The following is a 20,559-nucleotide window of genomic DNA, read 5'->3' on the forward strand; positions in this document are numbered from 1 at the left end:
TATCCTTCCTGCTGGCAATGCATATCTTCCTTTCTCAGTATGTATAAGTGAGTCCTCTGGTTAGGAAGGGAGGCTTTGATTAGTAAATACAGTGGTGCCTCGCATAGCGAGGTTAATCCGTTCCGGATTAACCTTCGCTATAGCGAAACATCGCTGAACGGGACAGGGAAAGCCATTGGAATGCATTAAACATCGTTTAATGCGTTCCAAAAGGCTCCTTTACTCACCGTTCAGCCGGCAGCCATTTTCGCGCCCTCGTTAAGCGAGGGGAGGGCGCAAAAACGCTGCACGGCCATTTTGGGGCTTCCGGCGGCCATTTTGTCTGCCAAACAGCTGATCGTCGGAGCTTCGTTTTGCGAAGATCGGTAAGCGAAACGCTTACCGATCTTCGCAAAGCGAATTTCTCCCTATCTAAAGCTCGTTGAGCGATCGCATTAGCGATCCAAAAAAACAAATTGCTATGCAATTTCGTCGTTATATGGTGCGCTCGTTAAGCGAGGCACCACTGTATATCTTATCCGCCCTCTATCATTTTTTGAGCAAAATGGTTTGGGGAGAGGTAATCTCATAAGAAGCAAACCCTACACAGTCATATAAATGTTGATGAATGGCAGGAGGGATATGGCATGGCATATCATTTGTGTATGAATGTCAGATGTGAGGTCAGTCCCAGGAGTAGACACTGTTCAGATTGTTCCTCTGAAATAACTGATAGTTGCCTAGCTAGATATTTGAAAAATACTACAGAAATCTCTATTTTCTTTCTGTCTATATTCATTTTCAGTAAGCTGCAGAAAATACAAGTCGCAGGGCATTTCAGAGAGGTATTAAACCCTGTGCCTGATTTATTTGGTTCTTGTCCCATATATCTCTCAATGCTGTTCTAATCTTGTGCAATATAGTGAATAGTACTTCATGTTGTTGCAAGTGGTCATTCTTGTAAATTCAAATTTTTTCAATGTAATTTGACCATGAATGCATATTTAAAAGCCATTAATTTTACAAAATACCTCTTCCACATCAGTTAATAGGGACTAGTACAGCTGCCTGTATCTTTGGACTCTCTGTGGCTGTGAGGACTAAATAATCTACCCTTTATTTACTTAAAATATTTTACCCTGCCTTTCTCCTTAAAGGAACCCAAGATGGCTTACTGTACATCATGCCACCAGTTGTTGCAATGTCATGGTGAGGACTGGCTTTGACTCCATTGCAGGAGTTTTTTGTTTTTACTATTGAGATAGGCTTCAGCTTTAAGATCCATTCTCTCTGGCGATAAACTCAGTTGTTATGTTATAAATCTTTCTGAGTTGGCTCATGTGTTTCTTCCTGAAAAATCTCTAAAACAGTAAGAGTTAGAAACACAAGTTTGCTTGGTTTTATTTTATATTTTATTCCATTATTTTGTGCCTATTCCTTTGTGCATTTCTAACCTGGTCTTTCTTGAAGCATGGGATGCCCAATGCATTCACAGATAGGCTTCCATCCAATCACTGATCAGCCCCAAACCTGCCTTAGCTTCGGCAAAGTGGTTGTATCACATGCTTTCTCAGATCGCACTCTGGGAACATAGGATCAATGGAGCCTCTTCATTCTTTCCACTCATGCAATGGTTCATTGTGTGTGTGTGTGGTTGGACAGCTTTCAGATTTGCATAAGAAGTTATCCACTCGCATTTCTCCTCACAAGCTTGGAAACAGGCCCACCCCTTGCACACGGGATCGTTGCTCCCGCAGAAGGAACAAACAGGATTCTGTCTACCAAAATTAAGACTGCCATTCAGGGCACATTCTGGAACAGGTTAACTACTTCTTCTATATATGCCAAGTTTATTTTACATTTCCTTTTTTTTTTAAAAAAGACAAACAAAACAGAACCAATCCTCAAAACCAACTCCAGATGGGGATTAGGCTTCATAATCCAGAGCTGCCTTGGCAAATGCCTTCCACTAAAGTTTTCCAAAGATTTACATAAATCTAGAAAAAATAAACTAGCTGGTTTACAATTTCTCCTTCTGAACATTTATAAGATCAGAATAGACTTTCTGAGCCCTACTATTCAGCCGTACAAAACTGGTTCACTTAAGAGTTCTGCTCCTGTTTCCTTTTGCTCCAACTATCAAGCTTCAAGGAAGTTGATTAAAAGCTGGTTAACAACAGAAGGTTGATGTTCTTTTTTGCTGCACATTTAAGAGCTGCAAAACAGTTTTTCCCATGACAGAGATATTCCCCACTGATGTGTCCAACTGTGTAGTTGGGATGCATGTATTGTGTAGCTGTGCAGTCTGTCTTCCAAGATAACCAAAACAATCACTTCTGTGCAAAATTGAAACAGTATTGTAAAAATACTAGTAAAATTATACACAAACCCCTCTTCCAATGGAAAATTATTATTCTTGACATGTACAGTGTTTGAACATGCGTTTTGATGTTTATTCATTTGGATGACTGGAACTTCTTGCCAGTTCATGCAAGGAAACTGGATAGTTTTTAAAAAGGTCTAGGCAGCATTAATACAATTTTTGTCTATGAAATAAATATACTTCTAACATTAAGATAATGATCTGCACATGCCTTGTGGGCTGACTCCATGCCATCTTCCGCCACCTCTGCGTGAAACCGAATGTATTTCAAAATCTAGCATTGTGGAGTGGTGCCATTTCAGGCAAAATAACCCTATTGCCTTTTGCCTAAGTAACAAAGCAACTGGATGTTAGCCAATGAATCATGGGTTAAAATCAGGGAAGCTGCACCATCACGCAGGGAATGGATCATTGAGATCTCAAACACAGGTTTCTTTTGTACGTCTGGATGCCCACGCACAGCCAGAAAGAGGATAACACTACTGTGTAACAGCAGAAAATATAATTTTCTTTCATCATCTGTTCCTAGCCCAATAAACATCTCAGACAGCTATTGCAGATTCCCAATGGAAATAACTATTTCTCAGTATAGGTTCCCCCAGAGCCTCAAGTGAGACCCTTGAATGAGACCGATAGTGCTTGATCAGAAGCATTTGCTAGACTTGACTCTAAAGCACTGGTTCTTAACCTTGGGTTACTCAGGAGTTTTGGACTGCAACTCCCAGAAGCCTTCACCACCAACTGTGCTGGCTGGGGTTTCTGGGAGTTGCAGTTCAAAAACATCCGAGTAACAAAGGTTAAGAACCACTGCTCTAAAGCATGTGAGGTAAACTTCAACCCAGAGATCCTTTCTTTCTGACTCTGAACCAAGTAGTTACCTTATAAATATTTCTGAAAGCTTTGCTTGAGAATTTGTCAGGAATGGTCTCCAAAATAATTAAGAGCTAGAAACCCAGGTCTGTTTATCTATCTGCTTTGCATGGATCTGCTTTGCATGGATGCTCTGGAATTCTCAACTTATCAAGTCCCTTTTGCTTGTTGGTTTGTTGCGAAAAAGATCTTCAAAACAATGGTTCGCTTCTTAACATCTTACTTTTGTTCTCAAGAACTGAGGGGTAAGCCATGGCTCCCAATATTTCAACCTTTAGCTAGCTGCAATAAGGAATCCTATTATCTTTCCTAGCTGGCTGGATAACTCAGTGCTGAGCCAAAGGTTCGGGGTTCAGTTCCCTACTCTGTATCCCAGAATTGCTTGTCTTTATGGCTTTGGGCAAGCTGCACAGTCCCAGGGCACCCCCAGAGGAAGGGAATGATAACTCATTTTCTACCTAGAAAAGCCTGAAAACATCATTGACTAAGAGGTGTGGGTTTGATTTCTTTTCAAAGGGAAAACATGCTTGGCTAACTATGCTAAATTTTAAGGCGCATTTAAGTTAACTTGGCTCTTGCTTGCTGCTGCTCCTTTGTCTGCCAACGAATCTGGAAACCAGTTAGTATCAGCCTCAGCAGGATGCACTGTCACTAATTTGTGGCCTGTAAACATTAAACCTAAATCTTTACCCAAGATAATTGTCAGCCACATCACAACATGTTTTGCTTGTTCACTGTCCTGGCTTCGCCTGTAATGCAAGACACAGGAACCAGTGCCACGAACCTCATTCCCCACCTGGAACGCATGGCTCATTCTTTATTGCAGGCGGATGGCATTTACAGCAGAAGTCCTTCATGGATAGATAAAATGGCACTTATTCTTACGTATATGAAGCCTATACTATAAAACTGTTTCCAGTTCTTCTTTATATGGCTTGAATGTTGTGAATATAAATATGAAGATTATAAATGTTATGAAGGTAAATATGGATATTAATTGGCACAAGGGGTGGGCAATTGTAACTCTTTCCAAGATGATCTTGGACTGCAACTCCCATTAGTCCTAACCAACAAACCTGGAGATGAGGTATACAAGGGGCTGCAGTCCAAAATCATCTGGAAAGCCATAATTGTTCACCCCTGATTTTACATCAGGCACAAAATAAACAATCTCACTATATAGAAGATAAACCAAACCACGTCTTCATTTCAACACATATATATCATGTTGGCTTCCCAAGCCATATAGCTATACTCAAATTTAAATCTGTGCAGCTTTTAATTTTTTTTAAAGCTCATATTTATATTGTAATTATTTTCATTAGGAATATTTTAGGGAGGAGATGAGAATACTGTGGACCTTCAAATGTCAGTAGACTATAATTCCCATCACTCAATGATTTGCTATGCTGACTAGGTCTGATGGGCACTGGAGTTCAGCAATATCAAGTATACCACAAATTTTCCCCCACTGCTTTCATTCCTCAATAAAAGGAAAACATTTTAGATTAATGAACTGAAAAGAGGTTGTTCTAAATTATTTTATGTTATTTTCCTACTGAAGCAATAGGAAAAAAAACATTTTTATCTGGTCTACCTTTGAATGTGGCTTTATATTTCTCTTACTGATGTCCTGCTTTTGAGAACAACTTTGTATATTTGATGTCTTTCAAAATGAGGGCTTAAAAAAACAACAACAATTTAAAACGAGAGTATTTTTGGATAAGTGCTCTGAACTTTCATTACAGATTTCAATTTTGTTTAGGATGCTTTCAAAAGCACAAGTCGCAATAACAGAAATAAGAAAAATGTCTTTGAAGGTATTAAATTTACCATTGACTCACAAACAATCCCATGCAACATTATGTTTTAAGAATACTTCATTTACATATGGCAAGGAGGTGCTTTCAAAGACATAACGATCCACATATATAGATATATAGTTTAAAATCTTTGCTTTTTCCTCCACAGTTTTGTGATCATTGCAAGTAAAATCTACATTATGTAAATCGAAGCACATATGACCTGGAATATGCATCTTATTGTTATCTGACAATTTTGTCACAGATAGCTTTCATGTACATATATTTGAAGAAGGAAGCTCGGTTGATACAATTTTTTTAAATGACAGAAAGGTGTAAATGTTCAATATTTAAACTCATTTAAAATGCTTTTCTAATAAAAATCTGAGGTTCAAAACTGACATGAACCCAATAGGCTTATTGCTACATTAATAAGGCATTTAATATATTTACATAAGAGTTAAGCTACATATTCTGTACACATTAGTTAAGCTACATATTCTGTACACACTGAAACATGTTTGCTGTGGTAATTTTTGATTTATCTGAGGACTGTCACCACAACTGACCCTTCCATAAATCAAAGTTGGGGGAATCCATTACAGAAACAGGGGTGGTGGTGGTGAGTGCCCATAATGTGCCCACTCCTGCCATTATTCTAACCGAGGAAAGATGGACTAGACTTTTGTAAACTATTACATCCTAGCACCAAAGTCGTCATCTATTAGTGATTTGTTCCCCTGATTATACAGGCTTTCCCATTCCCATCAAGGCCCAGCTCTATTTGTTTCCTAACAAGAGAATGGAGCTCCCCTCCCCTCTGCAAGGCTGTCCTCACCATCAAGAGTGTACAGTACATGGCCTCCACTGGGACTGCAACGATCCCTGAAGGGATAACTCTTATGAACTCTGCAGGCAGAATGATTGAAACAATCCTACAGATCTTTAGCATGCTTAAATCTGTATCGTTTTCCAAACTAGCATGAGCAGTTGTCCCTCTAGGCTCTTGTGAAAAATGATGTCACTGGTGACAGTTAATGATAGCCAGTGATGTGTTCTGGACAGTCAATGGCTGAAACAAGTGCATATGTCACACTTCCCATTTTTGCACCTCTTCTAAAACTTGATTTATAAGTATTAAATTAGTCCCCCCTTTCCTAATTTTCCCCCAAAACAGAGGGCATGTACAGTCATCAAGCTCCACCCCAAAAATGGTATTTGTGTGTCTTTCATACGATCAAGGATAAACTAACTTGACAGTAAAGCTTAGAAACATCATTTCGTCGGACTACAATGCTGTAGTGCAAGAAAAGGAACGTCTCCAAGCTCTGCTTCTGGCAGAGGCAGGCCAGCCCAAGGAGGTATCCCCTACAGTAAGTCCTAAGGGAGAGCTTGTTTCTTGTCTCATCCCAGTGTTTCACAACTTGGTACTGTACAATAATGAACAGGCAGCCTGCATCACAGGAAAATGCTTACTGCAGCAGTAACCTGAGACAACTAAACAAGCTGAAAACAAAACAATCATAGATTATAATAGTACCAGTTACAAGAGGAGATGCTTCTCTTGAAAAATGCAAACCAGCAAAGGAGCCATTCATTTATGTTGTCAAATAGTAATGACTCAAATTTACCGTACCACAAAAAATAAACGCACCAAAAGAAAGAAACAAAAATAAATACAGTAATACAATTTGAGGTTTTAAGTGCACCTTCACCGATGGTCTGCGGTCAATTTAAACAATTGGGGGGCGGGGGTGGGAAATGACTGCTAAGTCCTATGTAAATGTTTCCAGTTCCTCAGTATATCAGAAAGGACCGGCTGGTTTCAAGTTCAGATAAAATAATCAGACCCAACTAAATGTGTGTTCTGCATTTACTGTTGTAGGCCTTCTTTATATAGCACCACCGATATTAGAGGATTTTAGGTGGCATCAGCCCTGAGCACAGTCCGCATTGTTCCCATGTATCCAGAGACATATCTGGGCATATTTGAGGGGAGTGATTCGAACACCCACATTGTAATCCTGCTGTTCTCCATTAACATCCACCCACTGATGACCGGAATACACGGCAATAATTTTGCGCTTCCATTTATTATTGCTTGGCTCTTTAAGGCGCAGGTAGATTCCTGATCCAGTAGAGCCAGACTCAGCATCGCAATACTGGTAGAAGAGATCGCTGGATTCGTCTGAGATACTGCAGAACCGATAGACCAGCTGGCCTGGTCGGTCAGCGTCATATCCAGAAAAGTGGATCATGCTCCCAGGCGACCCTTTGCTCGCTGGGCTGATGCCCAGATCCATGTATTTCTTCTTGTGGGGACGCTTGAGCTCCAGGACAGCATAGTCATAATCCACTGCAACATCTCCAGCGACGCCTCTCAACCAGCCTTTGGGGATGTGAGTACTTTTCACTCTGGTCCACTGGAAGGAAGGCTTTCCCTCAGGTTTTCCCTCATTCAGCCCAGATGCTTTTTGCCTTCTGCCAGCTCTCCTGCTAGATCGCTGCTTTGGTTGCTTGGCATCAGCACTGTACTCCTCTGCCCCTGACTCTTCCCTCTTGCTCCTCCTGGCTCCCCTGCGCCTCTTGCCATTGCCTTTGGATTTCAGTCTGAGTAGGCCCACTCTCAGCTTCTTGCTGCCTTTGATGTAATCTTTGCCATCGTGCACACAATGAGCAGCGGTCAGCACATGCTTCGGCGAGACGAGGACGCCACTGCAGCCTGTGGAGATCTTTACGGCTGTGTTGAAGGGGTAGTTGGTCAGAAAGCGTGTGTCTGAGATGCTGAACCTGCTATCTGTGCCGTACACCTGCCTCTTCATTCTTGACGGCACTTTGGCAGTGGTGGCGTTTGCAGGGGAGTCAAGCTCCGCCCCCAGAACATTCACAACCGTCAAGGTCCTTGTGCCATTGTCAAAAACCGTCTCATATGACAGCAGATCCTTCAAGTCAGACAGGTGGGGCACCGGCAGTGTCCTTTGGCATTCAATCCCACACACGCCACTCAGCTCTAATTGTGGATTTGCTTCAAATTTAGGAGTGTCAAGAGAGAAAGTCTTTTCCTTCACAAGCTGAGGTACTTTTTTTAACTGCCAGCTAAAATCCTGGTCTGTATCTATTCCACCAACGAAGCTCAAGGAAGACATAGAAAATAGCAGTAACAGCTTGAAGGTGGCCATCTTGTCTTTGTTTTCTGTTTGGAAAAAAAAACACATGCGTGAAAAGTGTTTATTTAAATACAGTAACAAATATCAGCAATGTTTCTACAAAAATTATAAACAGAATGGGTAAGCAGACATGTGCCATTCATGTTTTTAAATTATATATCCCAGAATTCTCCTTTCAGAGAATCCCACCTGACTAGGGTTGCCAGACGTCCGGAAAAGGGAGGACCTGTCCTGCTTTTTAAGTGAAAATCCTGCATCCGGCAGGCAAAGCTAAAAAGCTTTAAAATGTCTGGCATTTCTACCTGAAAATGTAAATCACCTCTCCCCCCCTCCTTGGTTGTAAGGCATTTGTAAATCCTCCCAGCAGTGGCTTGTAAATCCTCCGTTCTGATGGTTCTGATCGGAGATAAGCCAGTTTAATTGGTCCACCGCTGTGCAACAGAGCCAGGGCAATCAGTGACTGCTTCCGGGGGAGGTGACTGAGAGCACGAGGGAAACTTCAATCAAGGAGGGAAGAAAGGTGCGAGAGAGCTTGACAGAGGCTTGTTTAAAAGTAAGATTGGGGAAAATTTAGGGAGGGAGGGAGGATGTATGTGAGTGAGAAAGAGACTTAGTTTTATAAAATCATGAAAAAAAGGTTGTGACTGCAAGGGAGAGACGGCTCAAAGGTGCGAGGGAGGGATGGGTAGAAATGGACATGAAAGGAAATGGACATAGTGAACTGAAGCAACTGATTGTTTGAACATTGAGGAAGGGTTTGTGTGTCAGAGAGAGAGGGAGGGAGAGGGAGAGGGAGACTCTCACACACAGAGACTTGACTTTTCCATAAAACCATGAAAAAAGGAACATTGCAAAATTTAATCTCCATTGCATTTAGCTCTTCTGAGAACAGCAAATATTTCAAGGTAGTAATTGTACAATTAGCTGTTTAAGTAATGTTCTTTGGTATTTTGAAAAAAGCCTCCATTGAATTTATTTTTATTTTTTTAACATGACTGGTTCTTGGTCAGTTCACTAAGAGACGTTTATTGGCAGGAATTGTAATAAAATTGTATTAATTGCGGGTTTAATGTGGATTCAAATGAAACATTCAATATGTCCTCCTTTGTCCTCCTTTTTGTCTTTCTATGTCCTCCTTTTGGTACCAATGTATCTGGCAACCCTACACATGACAGACACTTGAATGTTGCTCATCTGGATGAAAAGCCAAAGCTGGAAGGCCTCTAGGTCTGGCATTGGCCTAGCTCCTCCTGTTCAAAAGGGAAGTTCCGGGTGAGCACTTTTTCCAGCTTAGGCATTTCTCCAAGGTGAGCCACATTTAGGTGTCTGTCTGTCTGCCTGATGGGACTCCTGAAATGGAGTATTTTGGGATTTGTACTGAAAAAGAAAGAAAAAAGAAAAAAAGAAAGAAAAAAGACTGGCACTTTCCTAAGAATAAGGTATTTATGAACACGTCAGTAACTACTGTATATTGACTTTTAGATCTTTGTGATTTTGTAGTGCATTTAATTATGTAAATATTTAAGCACGTAAGTCATTTGGCCGTGAAAAGCCAGAAAAACTCATGAATATATATTTTTTCCAGTTCACTCTACTTTTACTCTCACGGTGGCCTAAACTTTGGAACGAAAGCAAGTCTAGCATTAGGTGGAATCCATGCTGCATTCCAAATCCACTGATATGCACATGCATGGGAATGAACTAACGAATTTAAGAAATACTGTGTAAACACTTCAGTGGGAAAACTGATGCCTTTGGAAGTTTATTTTATGAGGATTAACATAACTATTTGATTCAGGCTTCTGTGTCATAGTTATCTAAGGTACAGAACTAAAGAAAACACCCTGCATTTTGCTTGAAAATGACAGATTTATGATAAAATATATACAGCTGCACAAAACACTGCAGTGGATTTCCACCTCCCTAAAACTCAAGTAGATGTGATACTGCTTGGATGGCTGTCACTATATCTTCTATATTTTTTAAATTTCATTCCAGAGTAGCCACAGGGGTGGATGAAATAGGACTTTGAGCATAACTTTAGAAAAGACAGATTAACGCTCCTGTTACAGTTTTCTCAATGAGATACTGCAGATATTCATGCATTCTGGTTGTTTTGTCTTTGCTTTCTAAAGCCAGTTGCAAGAAAAGCAAGGAGCAGGGCATCCATCTTCTTCCATTTACCTTTCCTGCCTGCCCCCATCTGCTTCTCCAAGGTGGTAACATGGGTTTTTGGCTGGGCTTTTTTCTAGATGCACTGTGGCCTCTAGCTGCCCCAAACTTGTCCATGGCATGTCCCTTGCACAAGTAGTTATGCTCCGGCAGATTTCCAAAAATGGAGAAAGGTATCAAGCCCATTTATCTTTTCCTTTGTGGGAAAAAAGCACAAGTGGTCAAGCGAGGAGATGTTTGCAAGCCTGGATTAGCCATCCAAGGGTAGGTGGGAAACGAGAGAGGGCGGCTTCCAGACATTTTCAGCATCGTACAGCAAATCTACATCTTGGCCCAGGATGTGAACTCAAGCCTTCCAAAGGTCAATAAAATGTGTAAATGGGAAAGTATTGCTTCTCTTGCGAGTGGAACTGAATGCTTTAAAATAATTACAAATCTGACTGGTTGCTGCCATTCGGAATAGGGAGTTTGCTCTCCCTTTCTACTTCGTAAATTCAGCAGCATGTAAACCTCAGACACATATGGAAAGAGCAGTGCATGCTTCTAATTATATTTTCAAAACTAGGCATTTAAGGACATGCATCTGGTTAGACTCAACAGATTAGATATTGTAATTAAAGTGCACATCAGAATAAAGAGATCTCTGTTTTTAACATTATATTTTGATGTTGGAAAGAGCTGAAGTTTACATTAAAGTAAAATTCTAATACCAAGGCAGAATTAAAGGCTAAGGAAAAGCTGCCCAACAGCACGTGGCTCAAATTCTTAAAAGGGGGCTGGGGCGGGGAATAATGGCCAGTCCTTTTAACTTAACATTTTCTCCTTTGCTATCATTAGACTGGAGTGTGTGATCTCACAATAGTTCAACTCTATGTGTTTTAAACCAGATGGACCTGGGGCACCAGCTCTATTTCAGACTGGCTTGTGATTCTGCAGTAGAGCCATGCTTTGTTGTAGTTCCAGAAACCTAAATCTTCTTAGTGCAGGAAACTTCTGGGCCAAACTAGTTCATTCTGATCAACCAGGAGAGAACTGCCTAGATAAAACACTGGAAGTGTTTTTCTTCTGACAATAACATGCTAACTATAGGGTCTCATTTGATCCGCAGACTATTGTTTATTCGTTTCGTGAATGACCTCCAGTGCCTTTATTTCAGCAGTGACCCACAACAGAACCAGATAGGTCTTTTCAGGGAGAATAACTCTTGTGGAATAACAACTGTGCACATAAAGAGAAACAAACCTCACCCAGAAGTCTGAAATTCCTCATGATGGCAAAGGAGAAGATGCGAGTTAAAAGGAAACCAGCTTAGCTTTGAAAAACCCTGATCTGAGTCCAGGAAGCCAGTTTCTCCTACTGCCTCGTGGCGCAGTGGTTAAACCGCTGTACCACAGCTAAAACTGTGCTCACGACCTGGGGTTCAATCCCAGGTAGCCGGATCAAGGTTGACTCAGCCTTCTATCCTTCCGAAGTCGGTAAAATGAGTTCCCAGCTTGCTGGGGGGGGGGGTGTGCAATGTGTAGCCTGCACAATTAACTTGTAAACCGCTCAGAGAGTGCTTGAAGCACTATGGGGCAGTATATAAGCAGCACGCTTTTTTGCTTTGCTTTCTTGCCAATAAGGGACTAAAAAAGAATCAGAGGTGACTCCGTTGTCATTTGTACACTAGTAAGTGCTTCATGTATAAAGAAAAATCAGAAATAGATATGGTGATGACTTCTTCCACATTGGTCAAAACCATTAAGGCCTTTTCCTCTGTACAGTTTTCTTCCCACATTTCAAGAACTATGCTGAGAAGCTAGGCATATTCCCTCACAGAAAAGCAACAAAGCTTTTATAGGGTTAGAGAGTATTATACAGTAGAGAATTGAAAGGGCTTAGAGGAGAGCATGTTGAGAGAATTTGATCTGTCTCTCTGTGATAAGACCGATCAGCAAAGGAAGTTTGTGAACCAAGTTGGACGGGTGGCTTCCCCCCAAATTCAGTCCAATAAATTATTTCTTTCTCTGTACCAAATCTACTCTAGTTGTTTTTCTCCAATTTTATGGACATGTTGAGGGAGATACAAACTGCAGCCTATGGACTGACCCAGTTGATCTGGGGCACAACTCTTTCTGCTACGGAAAGAAAGTAATTACCCAAGAGCAGAAACAGATATTACATATGCCATGTGATCTGAAGATGGAATTCATCAATTGCTGAAAGCATCTGAGTGCACAGCAGAAGATTTCTTATGGCATGGATTTTGCAAATTCGCTTTCTTTCTTTCATGACTGTTCTTCAGGACCTAAGCATAGTGTTCCTTTGATTTCTCAAACAGGAAAGACTAGCTCCATCTCATCTCTCCAACGCTACTGTCTTTCAGTTCTGTTTTTCTTTAGTATCTGTTTATGACTTATATTGACATATCTATGGATATAGCTGCCGTTTGGTGGTAGCTATTCACTTAAGCACAGTGGTTTATACATGTGCTATTGTACTTAGGAAAACCTCCAGCCTTCAGAAGCAGCCACAGAACCTAGAGAATAATATAAGGTGGGATGTTACTTCCTCCATTCACCTGGAAGAGCTTCCAGAACTGTACTGCACAGAATATTTCAGACTTCCGAACAGTCCCTTTTGATTAGATGTATTAATAGGTTTTCTTTCCCTAAGAAGGTTTCTACAGGATAACGAGCAGACTAGTGTCGAAACAAGCCCTAACACTACTGCAAAGACCACACCAGCTTCTGGCATTACTTTTTGGTCTGTTAAATGTTCCCTGCTACAGCAAACTCAGAAAGGTAGTTTATAATTAATTTCAAAGCACTTAGCACGTGTGATGTAATGCAGGGCTATAGGGCTCCTCTAGCCACAGTAGGAAGATTTAAACATGAACATGCCTCTGTCCTTGTTTGGCCTTCTTGGTCCTTCTTTTCTTGATTTCAGAAATAGAGGGAATGTGTCAATAAACACCCTCCTTCACCTCCTGTTTTCTGTATGTGAATTAAAGCCTTAATGGTCCAATCATACGTATGTTACAGATAATCAGCCCCTAAAAGAGGGAAATCCTTATAAGGCAGATTCATATGATTGTCATAGGAGGAGCTTCCAATTTCCAAATGAGCTTGCTTTGTTTTGTGATTGATCTTTAGACCATATGGATTGTTCTTCTCCATAAGTCTGATTTCTCAGACACAAAATGTGCCTTAAATATGCCGCTAGAACATTCTTGCATCCCGGGCAAATGGCACCGTGTCACACTCATTTGGCCCTGAGACATTGGCACAAGCTCCGCCAGGAACATGTGAACAAAATACAGTAATACCCACCCGAAAAGAAAGGTTTTCTTAAGGCCCCTCTGTAGACTGACCTCTGTTTTGATGCCCTCCAAATGTTGGTGCAAAGGGGTAAAGCGATAGTTACTTTACCCTAGTTACAACTGTGCTCTTGAACACTAACACAATTTTATCTCTAATGATAGGTTACATCTAATAATGTATTATATATTAAAAGGTACATTTTTAAAATTTATTTTGACTTTGTTCTAAAGTATTGTTTGGTCCTGAGGTGTCTTCACTTGTCTCTTTGCCACATGGGTGTGTTTAGAACCCCTTGTTGTTGTTTAGTCGTTAAGTCCTGTCCGACTCTTCGTGACCCCATGGACCAGAGCATGCCAGGCCCTCCTATCTTCCGCTGCCTCACGTAGTTGTGTCAAATTCATCTTGGTTGCTTCGCAGACACTGTCCAGCCATCTCATCCTCGGTCGTCCCCTTCTCCTCTTGCCTTCACACTTTCCCAACATCAGGGTCTTTTCCCCTGGCTTCTTACAAAACTTCCTAGACTTCTAGTAGGTAAGGTTCCACTACAGTCCCCCCCCCCAGCCACAGAACTGCAGCCCATACTCGTTACTTACTTGTTGCTGTAGACCAGTGGCTCCCAACCTTGGGCCCACAGATGCCTATACCACTAGCTCTGCTGGCCAGGATTTCTGGGAGTTGTAGTTCAAGAATATCTGGGGAGCCAAGGTTGGGAACTGTTGCTGTAGACCAAACTTCTCCAAAACTACCCTTCAGAAAACTAATGACAGGTTACATTGCCTGGGTTGATGGGAGCTGCAGCCCAAAACAATTGGAAGGTACCCCACCTGAGAAGTTTGCTCTAAGAGGGCAAGGGTTTCCAGACCTACTCTGTTTTGTTCCCCTCACTAACCATGATGGTGAGCAAAGGGGAATCATAAAACAGTGTCTGGGTTGGCCTTTTCAATCACATAGGCAGTAATGGAACAATCTGAATGGAAACCAGAATCTGCCCTGTCAGAGGTTATCCATTTAAACCAACTCAAAGGGTGGTTTGTTCCCGGAACTAATACATATTTAGTGGTTCACAATTACTGTACTAAGTGTTACTGAACTTATTTTCCTCTGTGGATGAAATCTAAGCAACATGTTAAAACACTGCAACCCCCAAAAGCTGAATTTTAGATGGGTTGGACAGCAGACAACTAGTATTTCATTTAAGCTGTTTAACCTGGTTATAAATTTAACCGTATATATTGTTCTATTTATTTTTCAATGCAATTTTTCTAGGTATGATCCATTCTGAAGGCTGGGTTTTACAATTATTGGCTGATACCTGTAACTTACCATAGTAAGTTGCACTAGACGTCTATTGAATCAGTGGGAATTTGGTGAATCAACTCCTTGTAAGTTCTGTTGATGCAAATGAGTCTACACAACATTAATCAAGAGGATTTCAAGCAATGAAAGTCAAGCTTGAATATATCTTTTCTTCATTTACCTTTCATTCATCTTAAACATCATGTAAATATGTTTCAGTGATGCTGCCACTAGGGGGCAGAAATATATTGACCGATACATCAGCCAAGGTTGCACACGCTCTCTGGCTCTCTCCCTCTCTCCGTGTAATTTAAATTGTGTTTAAAATAAGTATCCTGCCCAGTCCCATATGGTGTGCAGCCACAAATCAGTGACAGAATATTTGCTGTACATGCATGATTCAATCTCAAGACCTCTGCAAAGCAAGGCAATTCTCTTCCCTGGGGGTTTAGAGATCTGCTAGCAGTGGAATTGCAGGGTGATCACTTTTTAAAAAATGACATGCAAGGAAAAAGGGGAAAAACTGCATATTTCCATATGGTAATATACAGATATAGGTATAAACCTGGGGAAGGGAATCCATAATTTAAACAGAATTACTATTTGTAGTGTCATTGGGAGAAATGCTGTGACCAGGTGAGCTTTGTGTCCACAGAAATGGCTGATCCCTTGTGTTGCCTGACTGGGCAAATTGAGAGTCTTTGGTCTTCCTCCTTACAGTTCTTTATTTCTGAATCAGATTTGGAATGGACAGCTGCTTGAACAGAGGATGCCTTCAAATATAGGGCTGTCCTCTCTAACATGGGACAATGGCTATCCTGCTAAATAAATAATACAGTACTGAACTCAACAGACCAGTAATGTTCTCATATACTCTCATTTCACATACCTAGGCATTTGTTTTGTCTCTTCTTTATTTTCAGGCTGTAAGTCTGAGCTGAGAACTCACTTTACCTTTTCGTAAATTGCTGAACACACAATCGGAGCACAATACAAACATTCTGTTTTAAATTGCTATCTTGTATTTCAGAAGCAGGCCCTAATAATGATACTATAGGATGACATCCTCCTCCACATTAATTTTTAATTTTAATGTTCATTGTTTACCAAGGGAAAACAATCAACACGCAGAAGCGAGTCCCTTGGGCAGTTCTGCCTAATCACAAGGGGACTGCAGGAACTGCTCAGACTGGGAAGCAGGGAAATCCCTCCATCCATCCATACCTTGACCTGGACATGCAGTTCTCATCCAATTTTTTTTTTTAAAAAAACCCACCATGCTGCAAGCAATACTGCCATTCTCATCCAGTCTTGCCCCTACCGTCAAGTCACTCACTTCCTCTTCAGCCTACTTGCTAACCAGATTGTCAGGACTCCTGCAGCCATGGGAGTTTCATGATTGTAGAGACTTCAATTCTGAAGTTCTGTGCACTTTTCTATGCCCATCAACCCTTTTGATTTTAAGCTATATTCAATGTGACCCCATCTTCCTCCCATTTGTGTGGGAGGAATATGGCTAGAAGCAATCTACTCAAAATCAAGAAGAGGTACGCTAAATGAGGAAAGTAGGATTAAATAAAACACTACAAACCAGACCACTCTCCATTCATTCATTCATTCATTCATTCATTCATTCATTCATTCATTCATTCATTCAATGTATATTTTTTGTTCCAGAATAAAGGAATGCTTCAGCTTTTAAGGAGATAAAAACACTTGTATGAGTGCTGCTATCATATACCCTTGATGCTTTGGTTTCATGGACACAAATATTCCCTAGGAAACCCTCAATTTGGGGGTCTTAAAAGAGTGCTACAGAACATACAGGAAGTGGTGGTTCTTTTTAACACTGAGGTTTATCCTCTGCTCTATCCCATGAACTTATGGCAGATTTCGTTATACTGATTTGCTTGTACAGGAAGAACACAAATGTAGTAGTTTGATTTACATTTAGACCTAATATCTGAAAGCTATAATTTCTTTATAAAGAAGGCTGTGGAATGTGCATTTTTACAGACACTTTGGCTTCCCACTCCCATCATTCCAACCTTGCATGACTAATATTAAGGGGAATTGTGGTGATACAACCTAAAGCATTGGGAAAAGTCAAAGTTTCCTCACCAGTGTTCCCTCTAAGCTGTGCAGCATTCAGGCTGAGCAGCTAAGCCAGTGTTGCCGCCCATTTGCTTCTGGTTGCGGCCAGAAATCCTGCCCAGTGCTCCAGAAAGTTAGAGGGAACATTATTCCCCACTTGTGCTTTTTATTCACTACCATACTTTAACCCAGTGATCACCAAACTTAGCTCCCCAGGTGTTCTTAGACTACAACTTCCAGAAATCCTGGCCAGCACAGCTAGTGGTAAAAGCTTCTGGGAGTTTTAGCCCAAGAACATTTGGGGACCTAAGGCTGGGAACTACTGCTTGAACCCTATCTGACTCTTCTCACAGAACTGTAAAAATTAAGCAGTTTCTTAATTGCTCATTCTCATCCATCCTGACATTTTCTAATTAATCATTCTGCTCAATTATCCCAAAATAGTATTTTGTGTAGTTTATGGGAAAAACTACACAAACTACGCAAAACGGAGAATGTATAGTTAGGCACATATTCATGAAAGGGACGAGACCTGTACCATATATTCTTTCTGCAAATTAACTTTGGTGCCATCCTCCAACTGCCTACCAAAGGCCATAGGTCAACATGAAGAACTCTGGCTTAATGCACCAGAATGGCAGTCCATCACATGGAGACATTTTTAGACAACTGTCAAAATGGAAAGCCAACGCAGTACTGCTACTCTCTGGGCAGCCAAATGCATAAAGTGCTGCTAAATTAAATTTCAGTACATGTTTGGGAAACATTAAATGTTGCAGTCTAAAGCTAAAGGTGTATCTGTTAGTTTGCAAGGCTCTTTGGAGGAAAATATCACCATCTTATGTACAAGTTCAGCATCTCCCTCCACCTACACTTTCACTGTAAATACAACAGAGGGGGGTGTTTCTCAAATTGTGGCTCACAAGCTGCTCATGAGTCATGGCAGCTTTCCATTTGAATCATCAGTATGTCCCTTACAAGTGTGGGAGAATGCTACCCATAGGTTAAAAGGGAATTAATTGTGACCGGACTCCCACAATGCAAATGACAGGTGGTGGCTCCCAAAGGAAGACAGATTTCCACTAGTCGGTCTGGAAAAAAAATGATTGAAACCACTGTAAGGAAAGAAAGATTTATTTTCCACAAATAAACGGTTCTTTTTTCTCTCTGTGGCTGGTGACGGCTTGATTGAATTCTTAAGGCTAGTGCTGTCAGCACCAATCCCCTTACACTTCCCAATGTAAGAAGACCTATGAGGTCTCTAAGGAACACCCTTCAGAAGTTGCTGGGTCATTTTGTCTTCAAATCACTCCACAATGGAAGTTTCTTTAAACACACAACACACACACACACACACACACACACACACACACACAGAGAGAGAGAGAGAGAGAGAGAGAGAGAGAGAGAGAGAGAGAGAGAGAAGGATGTACAGGGCTGACTGTACAGTATAAGGATCTGAGTGTACTGACTTATTTGCAGATAATTATGACAATCTTTCTCCTATTATAAAAATTACCTAGCAGGGCATCCAAAGTAGTTGGAAAGGGGATTTAACATTTCATATATTTGTTCTGCTAAATGTTCTCTGAGCTATGAGGAAGCCACAGAAATCAAAGCCCAAGGGCTTGAAGGAGACCCATAGCCACAAATAAATTCTCCATCACAGACTAACCTAAATCTCTTTGTCATTTTTATTTAAATGTAGCCATTCTCTAGGGGTTTACTCCCCCTCTTTCAACTCTCTCTTCTCTTTCTATAAAGCTCACTTCATTTATTTAAACAAGGCTTCTGAGGATGAAAATCAAGTAAGCAATCTTTGTAAAGAGACTTTTGTGATCCCAGCACATGGTTTATCAGAGCACGAAGAAGGCAATCTGGATAAAATTAGTGTCAGTTTTCCAAAAAGGAAAGGCACAGCTGGCTCTGAATTTAAGAGCTGACTGCTCCAGAGCAGCAAAATCTCTTGCACTGACAAATTTATATAGAATGTTAGCATGACTCTCCCGTCAAGACTTTATGTACCATGCCATGCAAGACCAAATACTTTTAAAAAGCCACCTTCGTCATGCATATGTAGCATATTCACTCCCATTCCCAGGCTTCCCTTTCCTAAAGCACAAAAACAAACATTTTAGTGGCTCGGTCTCTCTTTTCCTCACTGCTGCCCCTCTTAGGCATCAAGAAGATGCTCTGGTCCTAGAATGCTGTCCAGCATCTCCGCACAGATAGAAATGTCAAACTTGAAATGGTCATCCCATTTTCATAATGTGACAAGTTTGGCTGAATCTTTCAAAGTATTTTATTGACACTCCTATTAATCCAGAATTTGGTTCAACAACTTGATTCTGTGCATGTCGCTTCAGCTCCACAGCACAAGATCCAAAGTCAGCGTGCATGGAAGTACTGTACTGCCACTTCCCGGGGTACATCTTTGTGATCCACACCCTTTCTTTCTCCCACATTAATATCTGTTTTGCCAATTACAAAAAATAAAAATAAAAATAAATAAAAATCCAGATTTTATTGCTACCAGGGGAAGCAACACACACACACACACACACACACACACACACACACACACACACACACACACACACACACACACACACACACACACACACAGAGAGCACAGAGAGCACACATAAGTAGTGGTGCCATTCTCAACCCGTTTTAAACACCCCGTTTAGCTCCCCGGCGTCTTCTTCCTAGTATATGGGGGGGGGAATCGAAGCCTTGTGGGGCGGGGGGCACCAGGCAAAGCAGAGGCATCCAAATTAGCCCTCAGCTCCCTCCATAATTGAGGTGCCCCAGAGCGCGCGCACCCAGCCCCCCCCCCGGTCAAGCTCCAGGTCCCCCTCCTACCTGAATGGCACGACTCCAGCGCTCGCCCAGCCTCTCGCTTCGAGGGTGCCCTGAAGGGGGTCTCTGGGGAGAAGCCCACCTTTTATTTATTTTATAATTTTTTTTTAACGGGCACCATCAAGCGCAGAAGAGCCTGAGGTCCCCCGAGGAAGAAAGGGTCACACTCCCTTCACAGGGACAGTCGTGAGGAGGGGGGCGACAAAAAAGAGGGAGGCAGGGAGGGCGGCGGCAGCGAGCAGCAGCACCCTCGGAGCTCCGGCCGCGGCGACTGCTGCAGGCGGAGCGGGAGTCGCCCGGGTCTTTCCCGGCCGGGTGGGCGGGGAAGGGACGCGCCAAAGGAGGGGAAGGGCAGAGAAGGCGCCCGGCGGAGGGAGGGCAAGCGGGGCGGGAGGGGAAAAGAGCGGAGGAGGAGAGGGCACCCGCTGGCCCAGCGGGAGGAGGAGGAGGGGAAGGGCTTCCCCGCGGAGGGGCGTCGCCCACGGGGGAGGGAGACCCTGGGCTCCGCGTCTGTTTCGCCAGAGGGAAAGGGGGCGCCCTTTTAAGCCGGGCACGAGATTCTCTCTCTCTCTCTCCCCCCCCACAGACGACAGCCACCTCATTCACGATTTCTTTCAGATTCTTATTGCAGC

The 20,559-nt window shown here is 41.9% G+C and overlaps 1 protein-coding gene across 1 annotated transcript; it reads right to left on the minus strand.

Annotated features, from left to right (window-relative positions):
• Positions 1–4,927: 4,927 nt before the first annotated feature.
• PRSS35 (serine protease 35) lies at positions 4,928–20,096 on the minus strand. The gene is made up of 2 exons (XM_020794829.3): positions 19,931–20,096; positions 4,928–8,227 (listed from the first exon to the last, which is right to left on the minus strand). The coding sequence occupies exon 2, from the start codon at positions 8,211–8,213 to the stop codon at positions 6,966–6,968; it is 1,248 nt and encodes a 415-aa protein (XP_020650488.3). The 5' UTR covers positions 8,214–8,227; positions 19,931–20,096; the 3' UTR covers positions 4,928–6,965.
• Positions 20,097–20,559: the final 463 nt, after the last annotated feature.

The sequence above is a fragment of the Pogona vitticeps genome, chromosome 1, assembly GCF_051106095.1.
Source record: "Pogona vitticeps strain Pit_001003342236 chromosome 1, PviZW2.1, whole genome shotgun sequence".
NCBI lineage: Eukaryota > Metazoa > Chordata > Lepidosauria > Squamata > Agamidae > Pogona > Pogona vitticeps.